The sequence below is a fragment of the Erythrolamprus reginae genome, chromosome 1 (genome assembly GCF_031021105.1).
Source record: "Erythrolamprus reginae isolate rEryReg1 chromosome 1, rEryReg1.hap1, whole genome shotgun sequence".
Taxonomy (NCBI): domain Eukaryota; kingdom Metazoa; phylum Chordata; class Lepidosauria; order Squamata; family Dipsadidae; genus Erythrolamprus; species Erythrolamprus reginae.
The window spans coordinates 71,841,383-71,862,503 of NC_091950.1; the positions used below are offsets into that span (position 1 = coordinate 71,841,383).

Below are 21,121 nucleotides of genomic sequence, written 5' to 3' on the forward strand. Positions count from 1 at the left end.
TCTCCTTAGACTCAGGGCGACTTACAACATACTAGCAATAGCACTTTTTAATAGAGCCTGCATATAGCCCCCATAATCCGGGTCATTTTACCCACCTCGGAAGGATGGAAGGCTGAGTCAACCTTGAGCCGATGATGATATTTAAAACCGCTGACCTAAAGATCTAGTCAGCTTCAGTGGCCTGCAGTACAGCACTCTACCTGCTGCGCCATCCCGGCTTTATTTATTTATTCATTTATTTATTCATTTGTCCAATATACAAATACATAGGAAGAAAAATAGACATGTGATAATATAAAAGAGGGTGAAAGTGAACTTAGAGGAGAGGATATATGAAAAGAACAGAATATATAAGAAAGGTGAAAGAAGGAGAGACAATTGGACAGGGGACGAAAGGCACTCCAGTGCACTTATGTACGCCCCTTACTATGAGTGTGGGGGATTTTTTGTTTTGCTTACTTTTTGCTACACACTATTTTGCTACACGCATATAACTTTCACTTGCAATCTGGAAAGGGCTAATTAGGAACCAAGGCCCTTTTAAAATGTCTGATGCAAGGGGCTTCTTATAGGATCAGATGGAATAGCCTACATGGAAGATAGAAGAGCTTAAAGCTTTACCCAGAGGAAGGAATTGCATACTTTTAAAACTTCTGTAATTTAGGGGCACACTTAATCTAGAAACTAGGAGAGTGTGAGTTTTAATCCTGCTTTAAGCCACTGTATGATCTTGGGCCAGTATCCAGTCATTAAAACAAAATTCAAAGCATCCTCAAGTTTGCTTTCAAAATCCCACTGTTGTTATTGTGGGATTCCAAATGGTTTTCTACAATTAGGCTCATTCAGAGACAGATTAAAACAAAAAAGTTTACCAGTGACAGACACAAGTGTTGACATACCCAGCAGATTAGCTTCGCCACACTGTGTGGCATAAGTTTAAGACACTACTTTCATGATTCTTGGATTCAGTTCCATTTTTACAGAATAGAAACCACACAGACAATAGATTTAATTATCTGGATGATCCATGATGAGTTATTTTATTTATACACTAGGTTAAAAAAGACAAGTATTTCATCATTACAAAAAAAGCTTTATCAAACTGTGTACATACAGAGGGGTTGTCAAAGGCAACCTGTCATTAATACTTTATATACGCTTGGCTAATATGAGTAAGATTACTCCTCTGGGTTAGTTTTCTGCAGACTTTTGGCAATGGTCAAACTCTTTTCCAACATCAGCAAATACATTTTCATAAAGAGGTTGAAAGCAGTTTTGTTGTTTTGAGGCTTAGAAACGGTAACAAAGTAAACTGACAAACAGGAGAGGTCATAATTTGTTAATTGGCAACTGTTAACTAACAGAAGCAAGCAAACATGACGCAGGTAACCAACAATTTTAAGCAAGTGGCTAGTCCTCCACAATTCCCTATGCTTGTAGCCTACTTTGGAACACAAAGAGTTTTTAACACATTGCAGACAAAATGAGACAGATGTGTTTCCAGCCTACGGATCTGTACAAAAACAGATGTTGCTGATCCTTCATGCCAGAAACAAAATACATTCCAAGACACAGAAAGCCATTTCTGAATAGTGACAGGCACTTTCTGATGAAGGAAGGTGATATTCTTCTGATTGCCAAAAGTTTGCATGGTAAGGACTTGAAATGAGAGTTGCTAGAATCAAGGAATTCAGGGGCTCAGTGGCTAAGACACTGAGCTTCTCCAATCAGAAAGGCCAGCAGTTCAGCGGTTCGAATCCCTAGTGCTGCATAACGGAGTGAGCTCCCGTTACTTGCTCCAAACGTCTGCAAACCTAGCAGTTCTAAAGCATGTAAAAATGCAAGTAGAAAAATAGGGACCACCTTTGGTGGAAAGGTAACAGCATCCCATGCACATTTGGCGTTTAGTCGTGCCAGCTACATGACCACGGAATCGTCATCAGACAGTGCTGGCTCTTCGGCTTAGAAACAGAGATGAGCACTGCCCCCTAGAGTCGGGAACTAGCACGTATGTGTGAGAGGAACCTTTACTTTTACTAAATCAAGCCCACAGAATTGAGATTTAACAACATTCCCCCCAATACTTTTTAACACTTAAAAAAAGAAACATAAAAATGCTTTCCTGCAGCTGAGTGGCTGATTCTGGTACCGTATTTACATCTTCCAGGAATGACTGCGTTCACATTTCCACTGTAAAAGAAGTTTCAGTTTTCTTTATAGAGCTCCCCATTCTTGCCATTACAACGTTTGCTGAGGCTATTATTAATTTATCCACTGGACCTCCAGTCAAGACTATAAGAAAGACTGAGGCTGCCTATTATCAGTCAGATTTAGCACCAATCTTTAAACACTTTTGGCAGTTATTTCCATCAGACAAAGTCCCTCTCCTGAAACTTCATCTTATTGGATTTAAAGTGCACAGAAACCACCAAATAATGTCTTCTTCCAACACCCACAATACCCTCTTCTATTGCTTCAAACATGTAAAGCTAGAAGATCTTATTTCCATATTAAATTTTACAAATTCAAACCTTTCTAGAATTTTCAAGCAGCAAACATCACATATTTTTTTACCCAATATACAATTTTGAAAGGTTACACTGTGCTTAACTATAGATACATTTTATTATAGGACAATATGCAGTAGATGCAGCAATACATTTTGTTATTATTTCATCATTTATTGAATTGGCACTTTTAACTTGAAGAAAAAGACCATTTAATACTACAGGTCAGGATACAGTGTCATTGCTTTGAAGCAATGTATTTATGGCTACATTTTATTTCTGTTATCACAAAGAGACTGGTAACACAAATAAAGTAGCATAAATAGGCAAACCCTTTGAGAACCCACTTTTTTGTTGTTTTCAATTAATTTAAAAAATAGTTCGCTACCGGAATATATCCATGCAATGCCTGCAAAAGGTAATCTATATTTGCAAGACAAGCAAGACTGCTAAAAAAGTGAATGCTGGTCAGCAATGGACTTCACAATTACATGATTTTAGATAACACTACTATTGTCAATTTTATACAGCTGGTTTTTAGGGTATAACTGTAAAAAGAGAGGGGTCAGTATCAGAGGTGGAGACGCCCAGCAGCTCTTGCTCATAGGACCAATGGAAAGGGATGCTGGGAGTTGTAGTTCAGCAACATCTGGAAGTCACAGATCCACATGAAGATGCAATATCCAGAAAGAATAGTTCCACGCATCCTTTTTTAATTCCACCACCTCTGCAATTAAGCAACTTCAAAATTGGCTTGTTGACTGTCATACAAGCTGTTGCAGGAAAAATATATAAATAAAAGTGCCTTGCACCTGTATGCACAATTCTAGCTCATGCATGCACAAAGCTTTACAGGACTGCAGTCTTAACCACGAATTCCAGGCAATCCAAAGCTGTTTTCTGTGACACGCATTGAACCCAAATTAGAGGCAAAACGTCATGTTCAACATGATAAAATGTTACCTATTCTAAAACATCTGCATGAAGATTACTTGTACTACTAAAAATACACAGATACGGCCACAAAGACAGATGAGAGCATACAGTAAATACATTTTCCATCTTATGACACTTCAAGCAGGCTAACACTGTTCTGGTTAGTTTAATAGTCAGTTGTGATTATGTCTGATAGAATATTTTCCTTTTTGTAGCTGTGAAATATATAGTTTGGATTTGCTTCCATCAGACCTCTTAAACCACACTTCATCATGGTTAATTGTTGTAATTATAGCACTGAAAGGGAAGCCGGAAAAGAGAAATTAGTGTCCTTATACAACTGCAATATTACTCCAACCTGCGTGGCAATTGATAAACAGGACTATAATTACCGGTAATAAAACTTTAAAGTATAGTAGCAAATGCCTTGGAAAATGAAAGAAAATTAACAGAATATTACAATGCTAAAAGAATATTCAATAGTACTGCATTGGTTTGGAAATAATTCACTTTTTAAACAGCTTTCCTTTGCCAAGAAAAAACATGTATGGATATATGACTAGGTACAATAAGAGACTAAGTAAATGGGGAACATTTATATCCTCAAAAATTATCTGTTTGTTGCCTATTTATAGAAATTCCACAATAACAAAAGTATAATAATTTTATTTACAAAACAGTGGCCCAATAAGGAAAAACAGAGCAAAACTGGGAATGCTTATTTCATTTCATCTGTATTTCTTTTTCCTTGGGGCACACATAAAAAGGGACAGAGATATGTACATTGGAGGAAGACATACTTTATGCAGATCTTGAAGTATAGTGGTACTTCTACCTAAGAACACCTCTACTTAAGAACTTTTCTAGATAAGAACCAGGTGCTCAAGATTTTTTTGCCTCTCCTTAAGAACCATTTTCTAATTAAGAACCCAAGCTCGGAAAAATTACCCAGAAAATTTGAGAGGGGCACGAAGGCCTGGGCAGTTTCCTGCCATTCCCCCCTTTAAACCCGGCCATCTCGGGCTTTTCTGGGCTGCCAGAGGAGCCTTTCGGTGGCGCTTAAGGAGGCTTTGGCAGCCCAGAGTGAACAAAGCATTTTCTTTTCTCTGGGTGCTTGGAGAGGGAATAAACCTCTGCCAGTGCCCAGAGAAAAGAAATGCTCCCTTCGCTCTGGGCAGCCCAGAGCGAATGGAGCGTTTTCCTTTCTTTGGGCGCTTGAAGAGGGAATAAACCACTTCGCTATGGTGACTCCCTCGCGCTGCCTCCCACACACCCGGTGCGAGGTTATCACCTGGAGAGTCTGGGCGCAGAAAGACAAAAGGGGGGCTTTGCCCTGGGCGAATCAACTTGGCTTCAGCCAAACCGAGGAGTCACCACAGTGAAGGAAAGGTGCCAGCTACAAAGCAAGCGAGCGAGAGAAGAGGGAAGCCCTTCAGCATGGGAAGGAAGAGGAAGTAGGTAGCAGCAGCAGCCACCTTTCGGTTAAAGGAGCAGGAGGTTCCCCCTCTTGCCTGCCTTGGTTTCCCTCTCTGGTGCACTGTATGGGAGGCAGCCTCATGCCGGGTGTATGGGAGGTGCATGCTCCTGCTCCTCGCTTCAGAGTCCTTCTTTTTTTTTTTTAAGCCTTAAAGTTTTGATTTTTTTTTTATTCTCCTTCACCTCACCATCTTCCTTCGGCAGCAATTGTCCTCCTCCTCCCCACCCAAATTCCGAACTTTTATTTCTTTCTTAAAGGGTTTGCACGCATTATTTGCTTTTACATTGATTCCTATGGGAAAAATTGCTTCTACTTACAAACTTTTCTTCTTAAGAACCTGGTCATGGAACGAATTAAGTTCTTAAGTAGAGGCACCACTGTATACTGCATCTGGCATAACAGCTTCAAAAGAAATATGTAAGGCTTACAACTATAGTTCTTTGAAAGCTAACACAAGGGCTACGGTACATCGCATGAAGAGTATTCCCATTATAAACAGCTGAATTGGAAAATAAAACAGGAAAAAAATGTTGAAGTGGAAATAGAAAAAAGGCATCGAGCTACAAGTTTTCCATATTCTATATTCTATCAAGAGCCCGGATGTCACAGTGGTTAAAATGCAATATTGCGGCTAACTCTAACTGGACTTTAATCCTGATACGGCTCAAGGCTGACTCAGCCTTCCGTTCTTCCAAAGTCAGTAAAATGAGGATCCAGATTTGGGAGCAATATGCAAATGCTTCTTCATTGTAATCCACCCAGAGAATGTTGCAAACCTCTATGCAGCGGTATATTTGACCCCTATGACAATCATTAAGTGTTGTATCACATGATTCTTGACAAATGTATATTTTATTTTATGTACGTTGAGAGCATATGCACCAAGACAAATTCCTTGTGTGTCCAATCACACTTGGCCAATAAAAATTCTATTCTATTCTATATAAGCCTAAATGCTACTGCTATTGTGCTCTGGCTGATACTCTGCTATAAACTCTCACCCTTCAATAGTTGCACAAGTTTTATGTCCAAATTAGCTACATATGCCTAAATCACTTAATACATTAAGTGAGGAGAAGGAAATCTTTGAACTGTATTCAATTTATTTTAAAAAGTCATACCTTGTAGGGCATTCATCTTTTCTATCAATACATATTGCCTGTCCACGCCCATACCATTCCCCATTATAGTAGAGTTTTCCTTCCTCAGATCGTGTGCTGTGTAGGTGTTTTTCCAACTTGACAGGTGCTGGAAAGAGGCAGTATAGACAATGCAGATGAAATGTAACAGTTGCTTTAAGAAATTAACCAATTTCTCTCTATTTTACATCCTGTTCATACATGCATGAGTGATTTCACCTTCCGCCCTTAAGCAGAAATAGATTGTAGAGTCTTGCTGAAAATGCATCCATAAGAATAAATTTTCTTGAATTGGCTATGTTAATAGTTCGCTGGGGATCTAAACTTTGTCTATTGCTGGCTAAGTTTTATTCATACTATAACAACGTTTAAACAGATTTATTTATTTTTTATAAACACATTTATGGATTGATTTGACCTGGTTCACATCAGCTTTTCTCAACTTTCCAAAATAACAAAATTTGTCCTCAAATCATCAAGGGCATGAATCAGTTTCCCTTTATTGTCTTTATATTTAAACCTTACATTCAGCCAGTTGCCAGGAACTGCAGGCTAACTTTTAGGGTGGGAAACATAGTGGGAAGGAAGCCATTGCAGATATTGGTACTCTGCAGGAGAAATATCAGCCACCTCAGATATGCAGACAAGTCATTTTAATGGCAGAAAATGAAGATAAACTAAAGAGCCTCTTGATGCAGGTAAAGGAAGAGAGTGCAAAAGTTGGCTCGTAACTCAACATTAAGAAAACTAAGACCATGGCATCTGGCCCTCTCAATTCATGGCAAATAAATAGGGAAGAAATGGAGGTAGTGAGAGATTTTATTTTCCTGGGCTCCAAAATCACTGCAGATGGGGACTGCAGCCAAGAAATTAAAAGATGCTTGATCCTGTGGAGGAAACCTATGGCAAATCTAGACAGCATACTACAAAGCAGAGACATCACACTGCCAACAAAAGTGTGTATAGTCAAGACTCTGATTTCCCCAGTTACAATGTATGGCTGTGAAAGATGGACCATAAGGAAGGCTAAACACCAAAGAATTGAGGCCTCTGAAGTATAGTGCTCAAGAAGACTCCAGCGAGTCCCTTGGACTGGCAAGGGGATTAAACCGGTCAGGTCTAAAGGGATCGACCCTGACTGCTCTTTAGAAGGCCAGATCCTGAAGATGAAACTCAAATACTTTGGCCAACAAATCAGAAAAAAGGACCCACTGAGGAAGAGCCTAATGCTGGGAAAGATCGAGGGCAAAAGAAGAAGGGACTGACGGAGAATAAGGTGGCTGGATGGAGTCACTGAAGCAGGAGGCGTGAGTTTGAATGGACTCCAGGGAATGATAGAGGACAGGAAGGCCTGGAGGAACATTGTCCATGGGGTCGTGATGGGTCGGACACGACTTTGCAACTAACAACAAGAACAGAAGATAACAGCAGAAAAAAGGGGAATTGCCTGCATCATCAGTGAATTCATGGTCAAAATGCCTCTGCTTTTCAGCAGCAGTGGAGTAGGACATGGTAGCTGTAATTTGCTACTCTAATTACTGCATTAACTGAATTAACTGCAAAAGAGTAAAGCAAGTTGCCTTACGTTCTGCTTTCCCTCTATGTGGTCCCAACGTAGCCATTGCCTGAAATTAAAAAGAAAAAAAGATTTCATTGTTTTTTAAAAAGTCTTTTTTTTAAGCAAGCTATTTTCTAAAGAAATTTCATTCTGAAGAATGACAACTCCTGTAAACAAAAATATATGGACACATAGGCAAATTATTCTGAATAAGTGTGTATATTGCAATTGGATAGCATAGTGATTAGAGTACTGGCCTTTGATGTGAGAGATGCAGGGCTTGAATCTCCGTTGGTACTCATCTTACCAGTAGAGAACCTTGGGCAAAGACTTTCCCAACCTTGTCAACTTCAGGATATGGGTGACATGACCCAAGAAAGTCATGGCAGCTCAGATATCCCCCAGGTTAACAAGGTCTGCACCAGATTTTGGAGAACCAGGACAATCTGATGAAAAGTGGGCTACTGGAATAAACCATACACGGACAAGATAGGAGAACCTGAAATGCTTCTGCAACAGAAGACCGAATGAAAGTGGGTGATTACACTGGATAATTACTTTCTTTTTCATTTCAAAAACAGTGGTACTTCGGTATTCAACTGCTTCAAAACTTGTTGAATTTGGAACTCGAAGCATTTTGACATGAAAGCGTTGTCTGGATATTCATTTATTTATTTATTGGATTTGTATGCCGCCCCTCTCCGTGGACTCGGGGCGGCTAACAACAATGATAAAAACAGCATGTAACAATCCAATAATAAAACAACTAAAAAACCCTTATTATAAAACCAAACATACATACAGACATACCATGCATAAATTGTAGAGGCCAAGGGGGAAAGAATATCTCAGTTCCCCCATGCCTGACGGCAGAGGTGGGTTTTAAGGAGTTTACAAAAGGCGAGGAGGGTGGGGGCAATTCTGATCTCTGGGGAGTTGGTTCCATAGGGTCGGGGCCGCCACAGAGAAGGCTCTTCCGCTGGGTCCCGCCAAACAACATTGTTTAGTTGACGGGACCCGGAGAAGGCCCACTCTGTGGGACCTAATCAGTCGCTGGGATTCATGCGGCAGAAGGCAGTCCCAGAGATAATCTGGTCCGGTGCCATGAAGGGCTTTATAGGTCATAACCAACACTTTGAATTGTGACCGGAAACTGATCGGCATTGTTTATGTAGTGTTAAGGAGTGAGCAGAGTGATCTCTGAATTGTCAAAGATACACATACACAGAGGAAACATGGAATTCTAGCAGATATCCAGCTGACAGCCCAGAGATATGAGTAATGGTTCAGACAAACCAGATACATTAAGTCTAGAAAATATTATTTACTTTGGCAAATATCTTAGTCAAAAACAGTCCTAGTCATATATAGTTAAATCAGTCAATATATATACAATACTATGAGTCTTACTTGCTCAGCTTACAAATACATAAACTAGCATTTAACACAGGGTTTCTACTACAGCAGTCACAGAGAACATAACAGAAATAGCAGAGAGAGAGAATCACACTTCTGACTCCCTTTTATGGCAATCCGCAAGAAACTCTTAAAGCTACAGTGTGTTAATATATTTAAGCATACATTGTTAGCTTGTTTATATATCGCCAAACCCAACCAGTTATGTACTGTACATAGTACTAACATGTAGTACTCGATGTGCTGCAATAGGAAAAGGGGGATGGTTGCAGAGAGCGGTTAGGAAATCAACCATGCCCAAAAGGTTGCTGCAGAGGGAAGAAGGGAACAACTGCAGAGGATAGACAGGAATTCAATTCAATTTCAATTTATTAGATTTGTATGCCGCCCCTCTCTGAAGACTCGGGGCGGAAGTTGGCTCTGCTGGGAAGGTCGCTGATATAAAAAAAGGGACAGACAGGATATCGAGCCGCGGCCTGGGCAAGTGACAAGTGAGCCAGCAGCTTGCTGACCTAAAATCTGATGGCGCCAAACAGCCAGGGCGTTCCCCATCATACCTGCATCACCCAGCTGATCAATCCTGTCAACCATGTGATAACCGGTGGGTTATTTTAGGCAGCAAGGAGAATCATTGCCACCAGATGGGTGTCGGCCCAGGCGGCTAGATAATTACAGCCCCAATGTTGACAGCTGCTGGATTGTGGTTATCGGTGGGTATGGGCATGGGGAGCCAGATGGACATGGGTTGAGGTCCAGAACCTTGAAAAGGCACTGGGAGGTAGACGCTCTGGGATTTCCGATTCAGGTTTCTCCCAGATGGCTCTGCCAATAAATTGGAACTTTGAGGAAGGCCATGCCTTGGAATTCTGAGTCACCATGGGCGAATAGGCGGCAATATAAATTTTCTAAAATAAACAAACACTATAGCTGTAACTGAATTACGGATATTCTCTAGGAGCAATCCAATCAATAGGACATCATCATATATTTCTCTTCCTACAAAATAATTACAGGATCATCTCTTCTTCTTTTTTTTGCATACTCTAAAAATGTACATATGACTACTTGTAAGTATTTTAAAATTAATCACTTAAAAATGTACATACCTTCCTTATTGTTGTCCAGTCTTCAAGAATATCAAGATCTTGTAACATATACACAATATAGGGGCGTTCATATGTTAAGGAGGTTGTACTTTTTCCAAAATGGATCATATTTTTAAAAAATCTGTGTGTCATCCCCACCAAGTAAATCAAGCCAGGAATCAACTTACTTTCTATAAATTCATAAATTATTTTCCTATGCTTATTTTCAAGCACTGAGATTTATATTTAAAAAGATGCTTTTCATTGTATAGCATATAGTAGTATATCTGTTCAAGCTGGAAGGGGGGAAAATCTGAAAAGAAATCTGATCCACACATAAATATAAAAGTCCGAAATATAAAAGTCCGAAAACCAGTGAAAAAAAATCCGGGATAGATGTGTTCATAACAAGATATCAGCACCAATCTCTTTATTACTCTAAGGATGACAATATTTAGAGGGGTTAATATTATCATACTATATTGTTCACACTAGACATATAGTCACTACAGTGATCAAATTTATCCTTCGGCTCTATTAAAATATAACACTCATGATTTTGTCATAATCTTCAAACTACCATCCTATGTTTCCTCACACATTTTAGGAAAGGTGACGAATAAGTTAACAAGGTAAGTGAACCGGCTACATTCAGTAGTTAAGTTATAAAAATGAGAGCTAATTTTGTGTGGTGGGTAAAGTAGCAAACTAGTAGTTTCTATGCCGCCCAAGTCCTTCAGGATTGGGTGGCATAGAAGGCAAATTAAATAAATAGTGTATGAGTTCTAGTCCGCAAGTCAGCTGGGTGACCTTGTTACAATCACTCTCTATGCCTAGAAATAACCGAACGGCAAAATGGTCTGAGATCTTGCCAAATATCCTTGCAGGCATCAAAAGTCAACAATGATTCGAAGGCATCAAAGGCAAAAAAAAAGGTTGAGTTTATAAACATTCTTGATTGTAACAGAATAGGCGTTGATTGCTTACCTGAACGCCTCTTCTCGTACGGTGAGCGGGTACAGCAGTCACATGGGTTGCTCATGTCCAATCCGGTGGAACTGAGCCTAGTATTAAAAAAGCTTGCCGGATCCGCCCCTTCCCCAGAATTCGCGAATCCATAGACTAGGCTCAGTTGTGAAGCTCTGTAGTGTTCAACTCTCATTGTTAGAGGAAAAAGGATTATAGAAAGGTGAAGAAGACACATACAAGGGCGGGAAGTGACTGCTGTACCCGCTCACCGTACGAGAAGAGGCGTTCAGGTAAGCAATCAACGCCTATTCTCCGTACTGAAGGAGCGGGTCCAGCAGTCACATGGGACATACCCAATAGATGGTCCCTAGGGTGGGATTAGATTGCTATCGTGTGAGATAACGGATTGGAGTACCCTTCTGCCGAAGGCAGCGTCCGCCGAAGCGTAAGAATCAATCTTGTAGTGCCTGATGAAGGAATTTGGCGAGGCCCAAGTGGCTGCTTTGCAGACCTCCTCCAACGGGGCTTGAGTCGCCCAAGCGGCCGAGGTGGCTGCGCTCCTGGTGGAATGCGCTGTGATGTTCCTTGGAACTGAGAGGGAAGCCGACTCATAGGCCTTAGATATAGTCCCTCTGATCCAACGGCCTATTACTGTTGAAGACACTTTGGCCCCCATGACTCTGGGATGATAGGCTACGAAAAGTGCTTCTGACCTCCGAAAGGGTCCTGTGCGTTGGATATAGATCCTCAGCGCTCTGATGAGATCCAGGGTGTGCCATCTAATTGCCAAGGGATGATCTCGTTGGAGGCAGAAGGAAGGTAGGACAATATCCTGAGATCTGTGGAACATGGAACTGACCTTGGGTAAGAAGGTGGGGTCCAGTCGCAAGACTACCTTGTCTTGATGGAATTGACAAAGGTCCTGCCTGATTGAGAGGGCAGCCAGCTCCGAAATGCGTCGGGCAGAGGTAATAGCCACCAGGAAAGCTACCTTAAAGGATAGGTACCTGAGGGACGCCGATTTTAGGGGTTCGTATGGTGCCTGCGTGAGGGAATGGAGAACCCGTGGCAAATCCCAGGATGGATACCTGTGGACCTTGGAAGGTCTGAGGTTGGCTATGCCCTTGAGGAATTCCTGAACTTCAGGGAAGGATCGGAGAGGCTGTCTGCGGGGACCCCCTAGGACAGATGAAATGGCTGCCAGATGACGCCGGAGGGTGCTGGTGGAAAGCCCTTTATGGAAGCCTTGCATAAGGAAGGAAATAATTCTGTGTATGGGGATGCACAGAGGGGATAGACCTTCCTGTAGACACCACTGGTGAAACTTGGACCACGTGTGGTCGTAGATTCGATTGGTCGAACCCCTTCTGGCCTTTAAAATGACCTCCACTGAATCGGGGTCATGACCACGCAGTTCTAAGTCTCTCCTGATAACAGCCAGGCGGTGAGGTGGAACCACTCCGGGTCTGGATGAAATGAGGCCCCCTGCCGCAGCATATCCCCCGAAACGGGGAGTCGCCAAGGGTCCTGGACGGACAGCTGTTGGAGGTCCGCGAACCAGGGCCGGCGGGGCCAATGAGGGGCGATTAAGATTACTCGGGCCCTCTCGGTGAGAACCTTGTGAATCACGTCCGGGAGAATTGGAATTGGAGGGAATGCGTAGAGTAGGCCTGGAGGCCATGGACTCCGGAGGGCATTGATTGCTTCCGCTCCCGGGGATGGAAATCTGGAAAAGAAGCGAGGGAGTTGGGCGTTCACATTGGTCGCGAAGAGATCCAGGACTGGTAGGCCGAATCTGAGGCTGATTTGATGGAACAGGTCCTGATGGAGGTTCCACTCTCCTGGGTCTATCGTTGCTCGAGATAGCCAGTCCGCCTGGACGTTGAGGCTCCCCGAGATGTGGTCGGCTAGGAGCGACCGAAGATGTTTTTCCGCCCAAAGGCCTAACTTGAGGGCCTCCCTCATGAGAGCTTTGGATCTCGTGCCCCCCTGTCTGCAGATATGGCTTTTTGTGGCAATGTTGTCGGTGAGAATGAGAACGTGCCGGTTGGGAATGCGAGGAGAGAAATGCTTCAGAGCCAGGGAAACGGCTCTTAACTCTAGCCAATTGATTGGCCTGGAAGCTTCCTCCGGGGACCACGTGCCCTGGGCTATCATCCCCTGGGCGTGGGCGCCCCATCCCGATAGACTGGCATCTGTGGTGATGACAAATTGATCCGGGCATCTGAACGGGGATCCTTTGTCCATGGCCGGAGACTTCCACCACTTGAAGGATCTGCGAACACTTGGTGGGATGACAATGCGCCGATTTGAGTTGCTGTGCCCCGATCTCTGAAAAGGTAATAGGAGCCACTGGAGTTCCCTAGCATGAAGGCGAGCCCAGGGAATGATGCCTATGCATGACACCATCTTCCCCAAAAGGGAAGACAGAGTTACTATGGATACTGAAGAATTAGATAAAATGTTAGAAATTAACTCCCCTATACTGAGTTTTCTCTCGGGAGAGAGAAAAACCTGGGAAGATTCTGAATTGATAATGGAACCCAGGTGAGAAATGGATGTGGAAGGTTGGAGGTGACTTTTTTCAAAGTTGATGGAAAAACCATGGTCCTGAAGGACTGACATGGTGACAGAAAGGTCTGTTTTCACTTTCTCTAGGGAGTTCCCATGAATCAAAATATCATCAAGATAACATAAAATGTGAATGGGAGACGACCGGATATAGGCCGCCAGGGACCCCAAGAGCTTTGTAAAGACCCGAGGGGCCGAGGAAAGGCCAAATGGCATCGCCCTATACTGGAAATGCCTGCCTTGAAAGGAAAAACGTAAAAACTTCCTGTGGCATTTGGCTATAGGAATGTGAAGGTAGGCCTCAGTGAGGTCTAGGGAGACCATGAAATCTCCGGAGTGAATGGCGGCCAAAATAGAAGATAAGGAGTGCATTTTAAACTTCCTATATTTGATGAATAGGTTTAGTTTCTTTAAATCCAAAATAGCTCTCCAACCTCCAGAGGATTTTGGAACCATAAATAAAATGGAGTAAAATCCTAGGCCCTTCTGACCGGAAGGAACCGGTTGAATGGCTCTGATGGACAATAGATGAGAAATGGCCTCCTCCATACGGTTACAATCTGAGGAGGACCTGGGAGAAGGGCAGGAAATAAAACGTTTGGGGGGAGGAGAAATAAATTCTAAAAGAAGGCCAGTTTGAACAGTGTCAATGACCCAGGGGTCCTTGGAGGTGAGACGCCAATTTGAGGCGAAATGAGCTAGGCGGCCCCCTATGGGAATAGAGGGAAAATTACCATCTAGGTTTTTTTGAGGCCCTGTTAGAAGAAGCTCCCCTTTGGAAGCGAAAACCTCTACCCCTGGAGTTCCTACTTTGGGAACGAAAGCGGGGGGAATACTGACCTGGAGATCTCTGATAGGACGCCGCTTGATCTTGCTGGCGCCCCGGGCGACGAAAGGACTGCGTTTTGGTAGCCTTTTTTGTGGTTGGACCCAAAACTTTCTTCTTATCCGTGGTTTCCGTGAGGAGAGGATCCAGAAGATCACCGAAAAGAAGGTCGCGCTTTAAGGGTCCCTGGGATAACTGCCACTTCTGGCGTACTCCCGCTTGCCAAGGGCGAATCCATAGGAGTCTCCTTGCCGTTGTAGAAGCTGCAATAGACTTAGCAGAAAATCTGGTAGATTGCAAGGTGGCATCAGCCACGTACTGGGCAGCTGCAAAGACCTTGTTGAAGTCTTGTTGACCTCTCAAGTCATCGGGAGGAATATGCTGTTGAAGTTGGCGAAGCCACAGCAGCGTGGCTCTGGAGAAAAAGGAGGCTGCTGCAGAACTTTTAATGGCCCAGGAATCAGCCGTGAATCCTCTTTTGAGCATTTGTTCAATGCGCTTGTCCTCTGGGCGGAGGACTTCCTCCGCCTCTCCCGGCACAGCCGCTGCCGAATGAAGGATCTTGACAGGTTCATCCGGTTTGGGAAAGGATAGAAGCTCTTCATAGGAAGAGGAAAGTTTGTACAACTTCCTGTCTTTAGTTGAGGGATTAAGACTAGAGGCTGGGAAATCCCACTGTTTGAGTAAGGCATCTTTAAACAATTTAGGCATAGGAATTACCTCGTTATCCTCCTGTTCCTCAGTGAAATAAGGTAAATTCTCCTCCGGGGGATCAGTGGAAGTGGAGGCTTGTTTCTCCTGGGCCGCTAATCCCGTAGAAATCCTAGCTTTGAGGAGGAGAGATTTGAATAATTGAGAAGGGAAAATGGTAATTGGAGAAGGAACCTTTATTTGGGATTCTTCATCATCTGATAGCCCTTGGAAAGGGTCCTCATCATCCTCCATATCCTCATATTCGTCCTGAGAGGAATCTGAATCATCCTGAATAGGAGCCCTAACCGCTGGGGAAGAACCCAAGGGGCGGGAGGGACGAGGAGGAGGAGGAGGTAAGGGAAGCTCATTGATGGAAGAGAGTTTGGCATCAATGGCCTTAGACAACACAGCAAAAATAGATTGGAACTCAGGAGGTAAATTAGAAATATCAGCAGGAATGGCAGAAGAATCCCTAAAGGCCTGGGAGGATCCTGGCTGGGAGGGATCTTCAATAATATCTGGTTCCTCTGGCCCTATGCCCCATAGGTTAGGTTGGGGTCTGTCTAGGTTAGGCTCATCCAGAGATAACACAGGGACCCCAGAAGGAGGTAGACTAGAAGCCTCTGGGGGGTCTTGACTACTGAGTACTTGGGCCTGCACTTTTAAACGTTTTGCTGATTTGTCATGGATTCTTTGTAGGGCTAGGTCCCTTCTCTTCTCGGCCCTGGTGACCTTAGTCGAGGGGCGGGCCCCAGGAGAAGAGGAGGAAGAGGCCTGGGGGATACTAGTAATCTCATCGCCTGTAGGCCTGACCTCTCTGGGACCTTTAGTTGTGCCCCTCTTGGGAAAGGAAGCCATAGTCTGAAATTTAACAGAAGACAAGGCTGAGCCAATAACTGAATAGAAAAGGAGAAGAATTTTAAGGACTTCCCAAGAGGAATGGATCCTGCTTCGAGGCCTCGAAGCTGCTGAGACGTGAGGACAATCTGGGCAAACCCAGAGTTCGTGCCCCCAAATCCAGCGGGGCCAGCCTCCCTAAACTTTTCAATTAAGTAAACCAAGGCACTCTGGTTGGAGGCTTAGCCGGTGGAGAATTTAGCCTGGGACCCCCAAGGCCCGCTCCGGGATCCACGCGGTGGACTGAGGCCTACGCGGCTGGCAGGAGGCCAACACGAGAGGCCTAGTTTAAAAAGGGCGCGAAGGCCTTCGCGCCTAAAAATCGCTCCGAATATGCCTTAAAGGGGAAGCGATCGACTAAGTCCAGGAGACTAGAAGCCGTCTCACTCCGCAGGAGGTATATTTTAAGCCCTTTAATATATATGCAATAATTAGAATCAATAAGGCAATCAATTAATACTTGCACTAGAACCTCCAGGCCAAGGGATTAAAGGAATCCACAAGCGGCCGCGGGGATCGTACACGGCAAAACCGCCGGGGGAAAACGAAACCGCAACTTCTCCAAGGGAAAAAAGCCGAGCCGCAAACGGCTGGCGCTATTAGTGCAAGTAAAACAAATAAGGATAAACAGTCTTACTATTTTTGAAGGAAAAGATCGAAGGGAAGGTGTTAGAATGTTGAACGAATGTTGAACGAGCTATCACAATACAACCGCAGGATATGCGAACTGAGCGAATTCTGGGGAAGGGGCGGATCCGGCAAGCTTTTTTAATACTAGGCTCAGTTCCACCGGATTGGACATGAGCAACCCATGTGACTGCTGGACCCGCTCCTTCAGTACGGAGAAAGGCAGGGAGAGATAAGTTGAACAGTGTTGATGAAAACTAAAATTAATTTGATTTTCTGCTTCTTTAGCCTTATTTCCTGCATTTCATTAATTTTGCTTATTACTTCTTACTTTTTTTCAACACTTTGCACAATGTTGCTTATTCCAAAATAGAATAGAATGATGAATGTGGGTTTATGGCAGCTGTTAAAGGATATCTGATACAACAACCGGTTTCTTCTTCTCTGGACTAAATAGATCCTTTCTTTTTTTCCTAGATTGAAGTTCATCATTCCATAACTCTAAGAAAGAGGGAGGAAATGTTGCAATTATACCTTTTTAATCCCACAGTTCATAGTTTAAGCCTTCTAAAAAGACAAACTTCTACATTTGGGGAAAAAATCAGATTCACATCTTAAATTGCATTTAAGAAACTATGAAGACTATTATAAAACAGTAATAAACAAAGTTACCCAAACCATTACAAGTGTGTTTATTTTCCCTTATTTCGTCACCAGACTTTCTTCCTCTCTTTCAAAATCTACCCATCTTCACTTAGATCAGTTCAGAGAATGGTGAATCATCTTTATTCATGCATCTTTTAAGTTAAGGTTCCCCAAAGTGGTCAATAGCCTACTGCAAGGATCAATGAGATTATCCAGGGGGCTATCATTGTTATTGATACTATCATTAGTGAAAATAGTACTTATTAAGTTATTTTCATATAATAAATATTTGAGGGCCAATGAAGAATCTGAAATTTCATGAAAAGGTCAATGAGCTGAAGAGATGGGTGACCCGTTTTAGGTTAATTTTAATTTAATTTAATTTAGTTAATTTAATCTTAAGATATTACAGAACAAACATGAGGCCTCATTAAGAGGCATGAACTAGCTTAATATTTCTCAACCTCAGCAAGTGTAAAATGGATAATCTTCAACATTCAGCATGCTAGCTGGGGAATTCTGGGAGATGACATCCGCCCATCTTAAAGTTGCTGAGCTAACTGATCAAATTTTTGACGTAGAACGTACAAGCAGAAGTAAATCTAAAAACATAACTTAAGACTCTTGATTCTTTTCAATCTGTTTTATGGACAAAATAGAAGCTCCAAAGGTAAACCAAGTAAGTGCTATAATTCACTGCAATCTTTATTACTAATTAATTTGGGTAGTGATTCATTCAATCAAGCTTTATCAGTTGAATAGTAATTTACCTGAGGTAATATCAATACTATGTCGGTCTTCTTCAAGTCGTCTGATTTTCTCTTCTAGTTCACTCTGAACAGTATCATACAACAAGAGCTTTTCACTCTGAAAGGAAAAGTTGAAAGGGTATTCACACAGAAAGGTCATCATCAACAGTTGAAGCAGATAACGTCCTTGCAAATACTATGGAGAGGTTCTGTTTTAACAGAAATTCCAAATATATGTCATAACAAGCATTAAAAGGGATTTTCTTGTCCCAAATGGTATTTAAACTCCATAAAATAAAAAATATCTAATTTCCTAAGTATGGAAAATGAAAATCCACTGAATAAATACAATAAGAACAGAAAAGGAGAAGTGCATACAATTCCAGTAAAACAGACTCCCTAAACATATTACACTTAGAAAACAAATAATTCCACTTTTTAAAAACGTTTTATAATTTGTAGCTACTTTAAATAAAGGCCAGAGACAATAAAGACCCTGAAGTTTTCTAAACCTCATCTATATGCAAAACAATCCAGATGGCAAAGTTTTATATCTATCATACTCATCTATATCTGCTTTGCCCAATGATTAGCCTGGCCTCAAGACAGTTTTGGCCACTGCAAGCAGGAATTTGAGATTCATATAAAAGTTCATATAAAATGTAATGCCAATGCACTTATATGAGAGGGGTGGCATAGAAATCCAATTAATAAATAATAAATAAAAAAATTTCTGACATTATGGGAGCAAAAATCCATTTGACAGGCTCAAAATTCAGCCTGAGGCTACTCGCCATTGACAAAGCCCTCTGTGTCCATGCTTGTTTGAATCTGTGCTGTACATCTTCAAATGATTAGGGACTTTATGGGAAGTAATGTAATGGCATGTGGGGATGATATTGGGAGACAGAAGGAAGAGCCAAAACTAGGGGGACAGTTGGATAAGAGGGAGCTTAGCTTGCAGAATGTGGGCATGGCAAATATCCCTGGAGGGACTCTCCCTTGTTTCTTGGGCTATAAAGGCAAGGGGGAGGGAAGAAATGTATTTTCGTACTTGCAGGCTTCTGTTAATGTAACCTTATAATAAAGTAAAATTGTTTAATCTAGGCATGCTTCCTTGAAAGGCTCACATGGTTTATCAAATTGGCAATACACTGTCTCCTAATGCCTTCTTGCTTATAGCATCAGATTCTGATTTGGAGGGAGGCTTTAATAAGCAGTTTCTTGGTTCACTGAAAACAATAGGCCATGTTATCAGACATTTCATCAAACGTAGGTGGGTATATAAGATCATGGGAAAGAAGTGAAATAATTTGACACAATTTGTCCCTGCTCATTTATCCACCAAATGGGCATTCTGCTGTAATTGATTAAAGACTACAGTGATCCCCCGCTTGTTGCGAGAGTTCCGTTCCAGGACCCCCCGCAACGAGCGGGTTTTCGCGAAGTAGCGCTGCGGAAGTAAAAACACCATCTGCGCATGTGCAGATGGTGTTTTTACTCCCTCAGCGCTAGCGAGGAGCCGAAGATTGGGGGCGGCGCGGCTGTTTTAAAACATCGCCGCCGGCATGGGGGGCTTCCTAGCAGCCCCCAAACCCGGGTTGGGGGTCCGGGGGGTGCTGGCAAGCCCCCCATGCCGGCGGCGACATTTTAAAACAGCCGCTCCGCCCCCAATCTTCGGCTCCTCGCTAGCGGGCAGGCAGGCGGCGGACAAGCCGTTCGCTGGCGCTGGCTGTCGGCGCTTTCGAGCTGAGTCCTGGAGCGAATTCGCTCCAGGACTCAGCTCGAAAGCGCCGACAGCCAGCGCCAGCGAACGGCTTCTCCGCGCTGGCTGTCGGCGCTTTCGAGCTGAGTCCTGGAGCGAATTCGCTCCAGGACTCAGCTCGAAAGCGCCGACAGCCAGCGCCAGCGAACGGCTTCTCCGCGCTGGCTGTCGCCGCTTTCGTGCTGAGTCCTGGAGCGAATTCGCTCCAGGACTCAGCTCGAAAGCGCCGACAGCCAGCGCCAGCGAACGGCTTCTCCGCGCTGGCTCTCGCCGCTTTCCAGCTGAGTCCTGGAGCGAATTCGCTCCAGGACTCAGCTCGAAAGCGCCGACAGCCAGCGCCAGCGAACGGCTTCTCCGCGCTGGCTGTCGGCGCTTTCCAGCTGAGTCCTGGAGCGAATTCGCTCCAGGACTCAGCTCGAAAGCGCCGACAGCCAGCGCCAGCGAACGGCTTCTCCGCGCTGGCTCTCGACGCTTTCCAGCTGAGTCCTGGAGCGAATTCGCTCCAGGACTCAGCTCGAAAGCGCCGACAGCCAGCGCCAGCGAACGGCTTCTCCGCGCTGGCTGTCGGCGCTTTCGAGCTGAGTCCTGGAGCGAATTCGCTCCAGGACTCAGCTCGAAAGCGCCGACAGCCAGCGCCAGCGAACGGCTTCTCCGCGCTGGCTGTCGCCGCTTTCGTGCTGAGTCCTGGAGCGAATTCGCTCCAGGACTCAGCTCGAAAGCGCCGACAGCCAGCGCCAGCGAACGGCTTCTCCGCGCTGGCTCTCGCCGCTTTCCAGCTGAGTCCTGGAGCGAATTCGCTCCAGGACTCAGCTCGAAAGCGCCGACAGCCAGCGCCAGCGAACGGCTTCTCCGCGCTGGCTGTCGGCGCTTTCCAGCTGAGTCCTGGAGCGAATTCGCTCCAGGACTCAGCTCGAAAGCGCCGACAGCCAGCGCCAGCGAACGGCTTCTCCGCGCTGGCTCTCGACGCTTTCCAGCTGAGTCCTGGAGCGAATTCGCTCCAGGACTCAGCTCGAAAGCGCCGACAGCCAGCGCCAGCGAACGGCTTCTCCGCGCTGGCTCTCGCCGCTTTCCAGCTGAGTCCTGGAGCGAATTCGCTCCAGGACTCAGCTCGAAAGCGCCGACAGCCAGCGCCAGCGAACGGCTTCTCCGCGCTGGCTCTCGCCGCTTTCCAGCTGAGTCCTGGAGCGAATTCGCTTCAGGACTCAGCTCGAAAGCGGCGAGAATGAACGGCGTGGGCGGGCGAAGGGCGGGCGGCAGCGAG

General features: G+C 44.1%; 1 protein-coding gene across 1 annotated transcript in view; it reads right to left on the reverse strand.

The window, feature by feature from the left end:
* Nucleotides 1–1,007: 1,007 nt before the first annotated feature.
* Nucleotides 1,008–21,121, reverse strand: part of BRMS1L (BRMS1 like transcriptional repressor) — a 40,564-nt gene continuing 20,450 nt past the window's right edge. Inside the window, exons 5-10 of the mRNA XM_070755449.1 lie at nt 18,117–18,213; nt 17,119–17,202; nt 10,140–10,204; nt 7,645–7,684; nt 6,042–6,168; nt 1,008–3,740 (exon numbers count right to left, since the gene is read on the reverse strand). Of these exons, the coding sequence (XP_070611550.1) occupies nt 3,617–3,740; nt 6,042–6,168; nt 7,645–7,684; nt 10,140–10,204; nt 17,119–17,202; nt 18,117–18,213 (537 nt within the window). The 3' untranslated portion in view covers nt 1,008–3,616. The remainder of the gene's footprint in view (nt 3,741–6,041; nt 6,169–7,644; nt 7,685–10,139; nt 10,205–17,118; nt 17,203–18,116; nt 18,214–21,121) is intronic.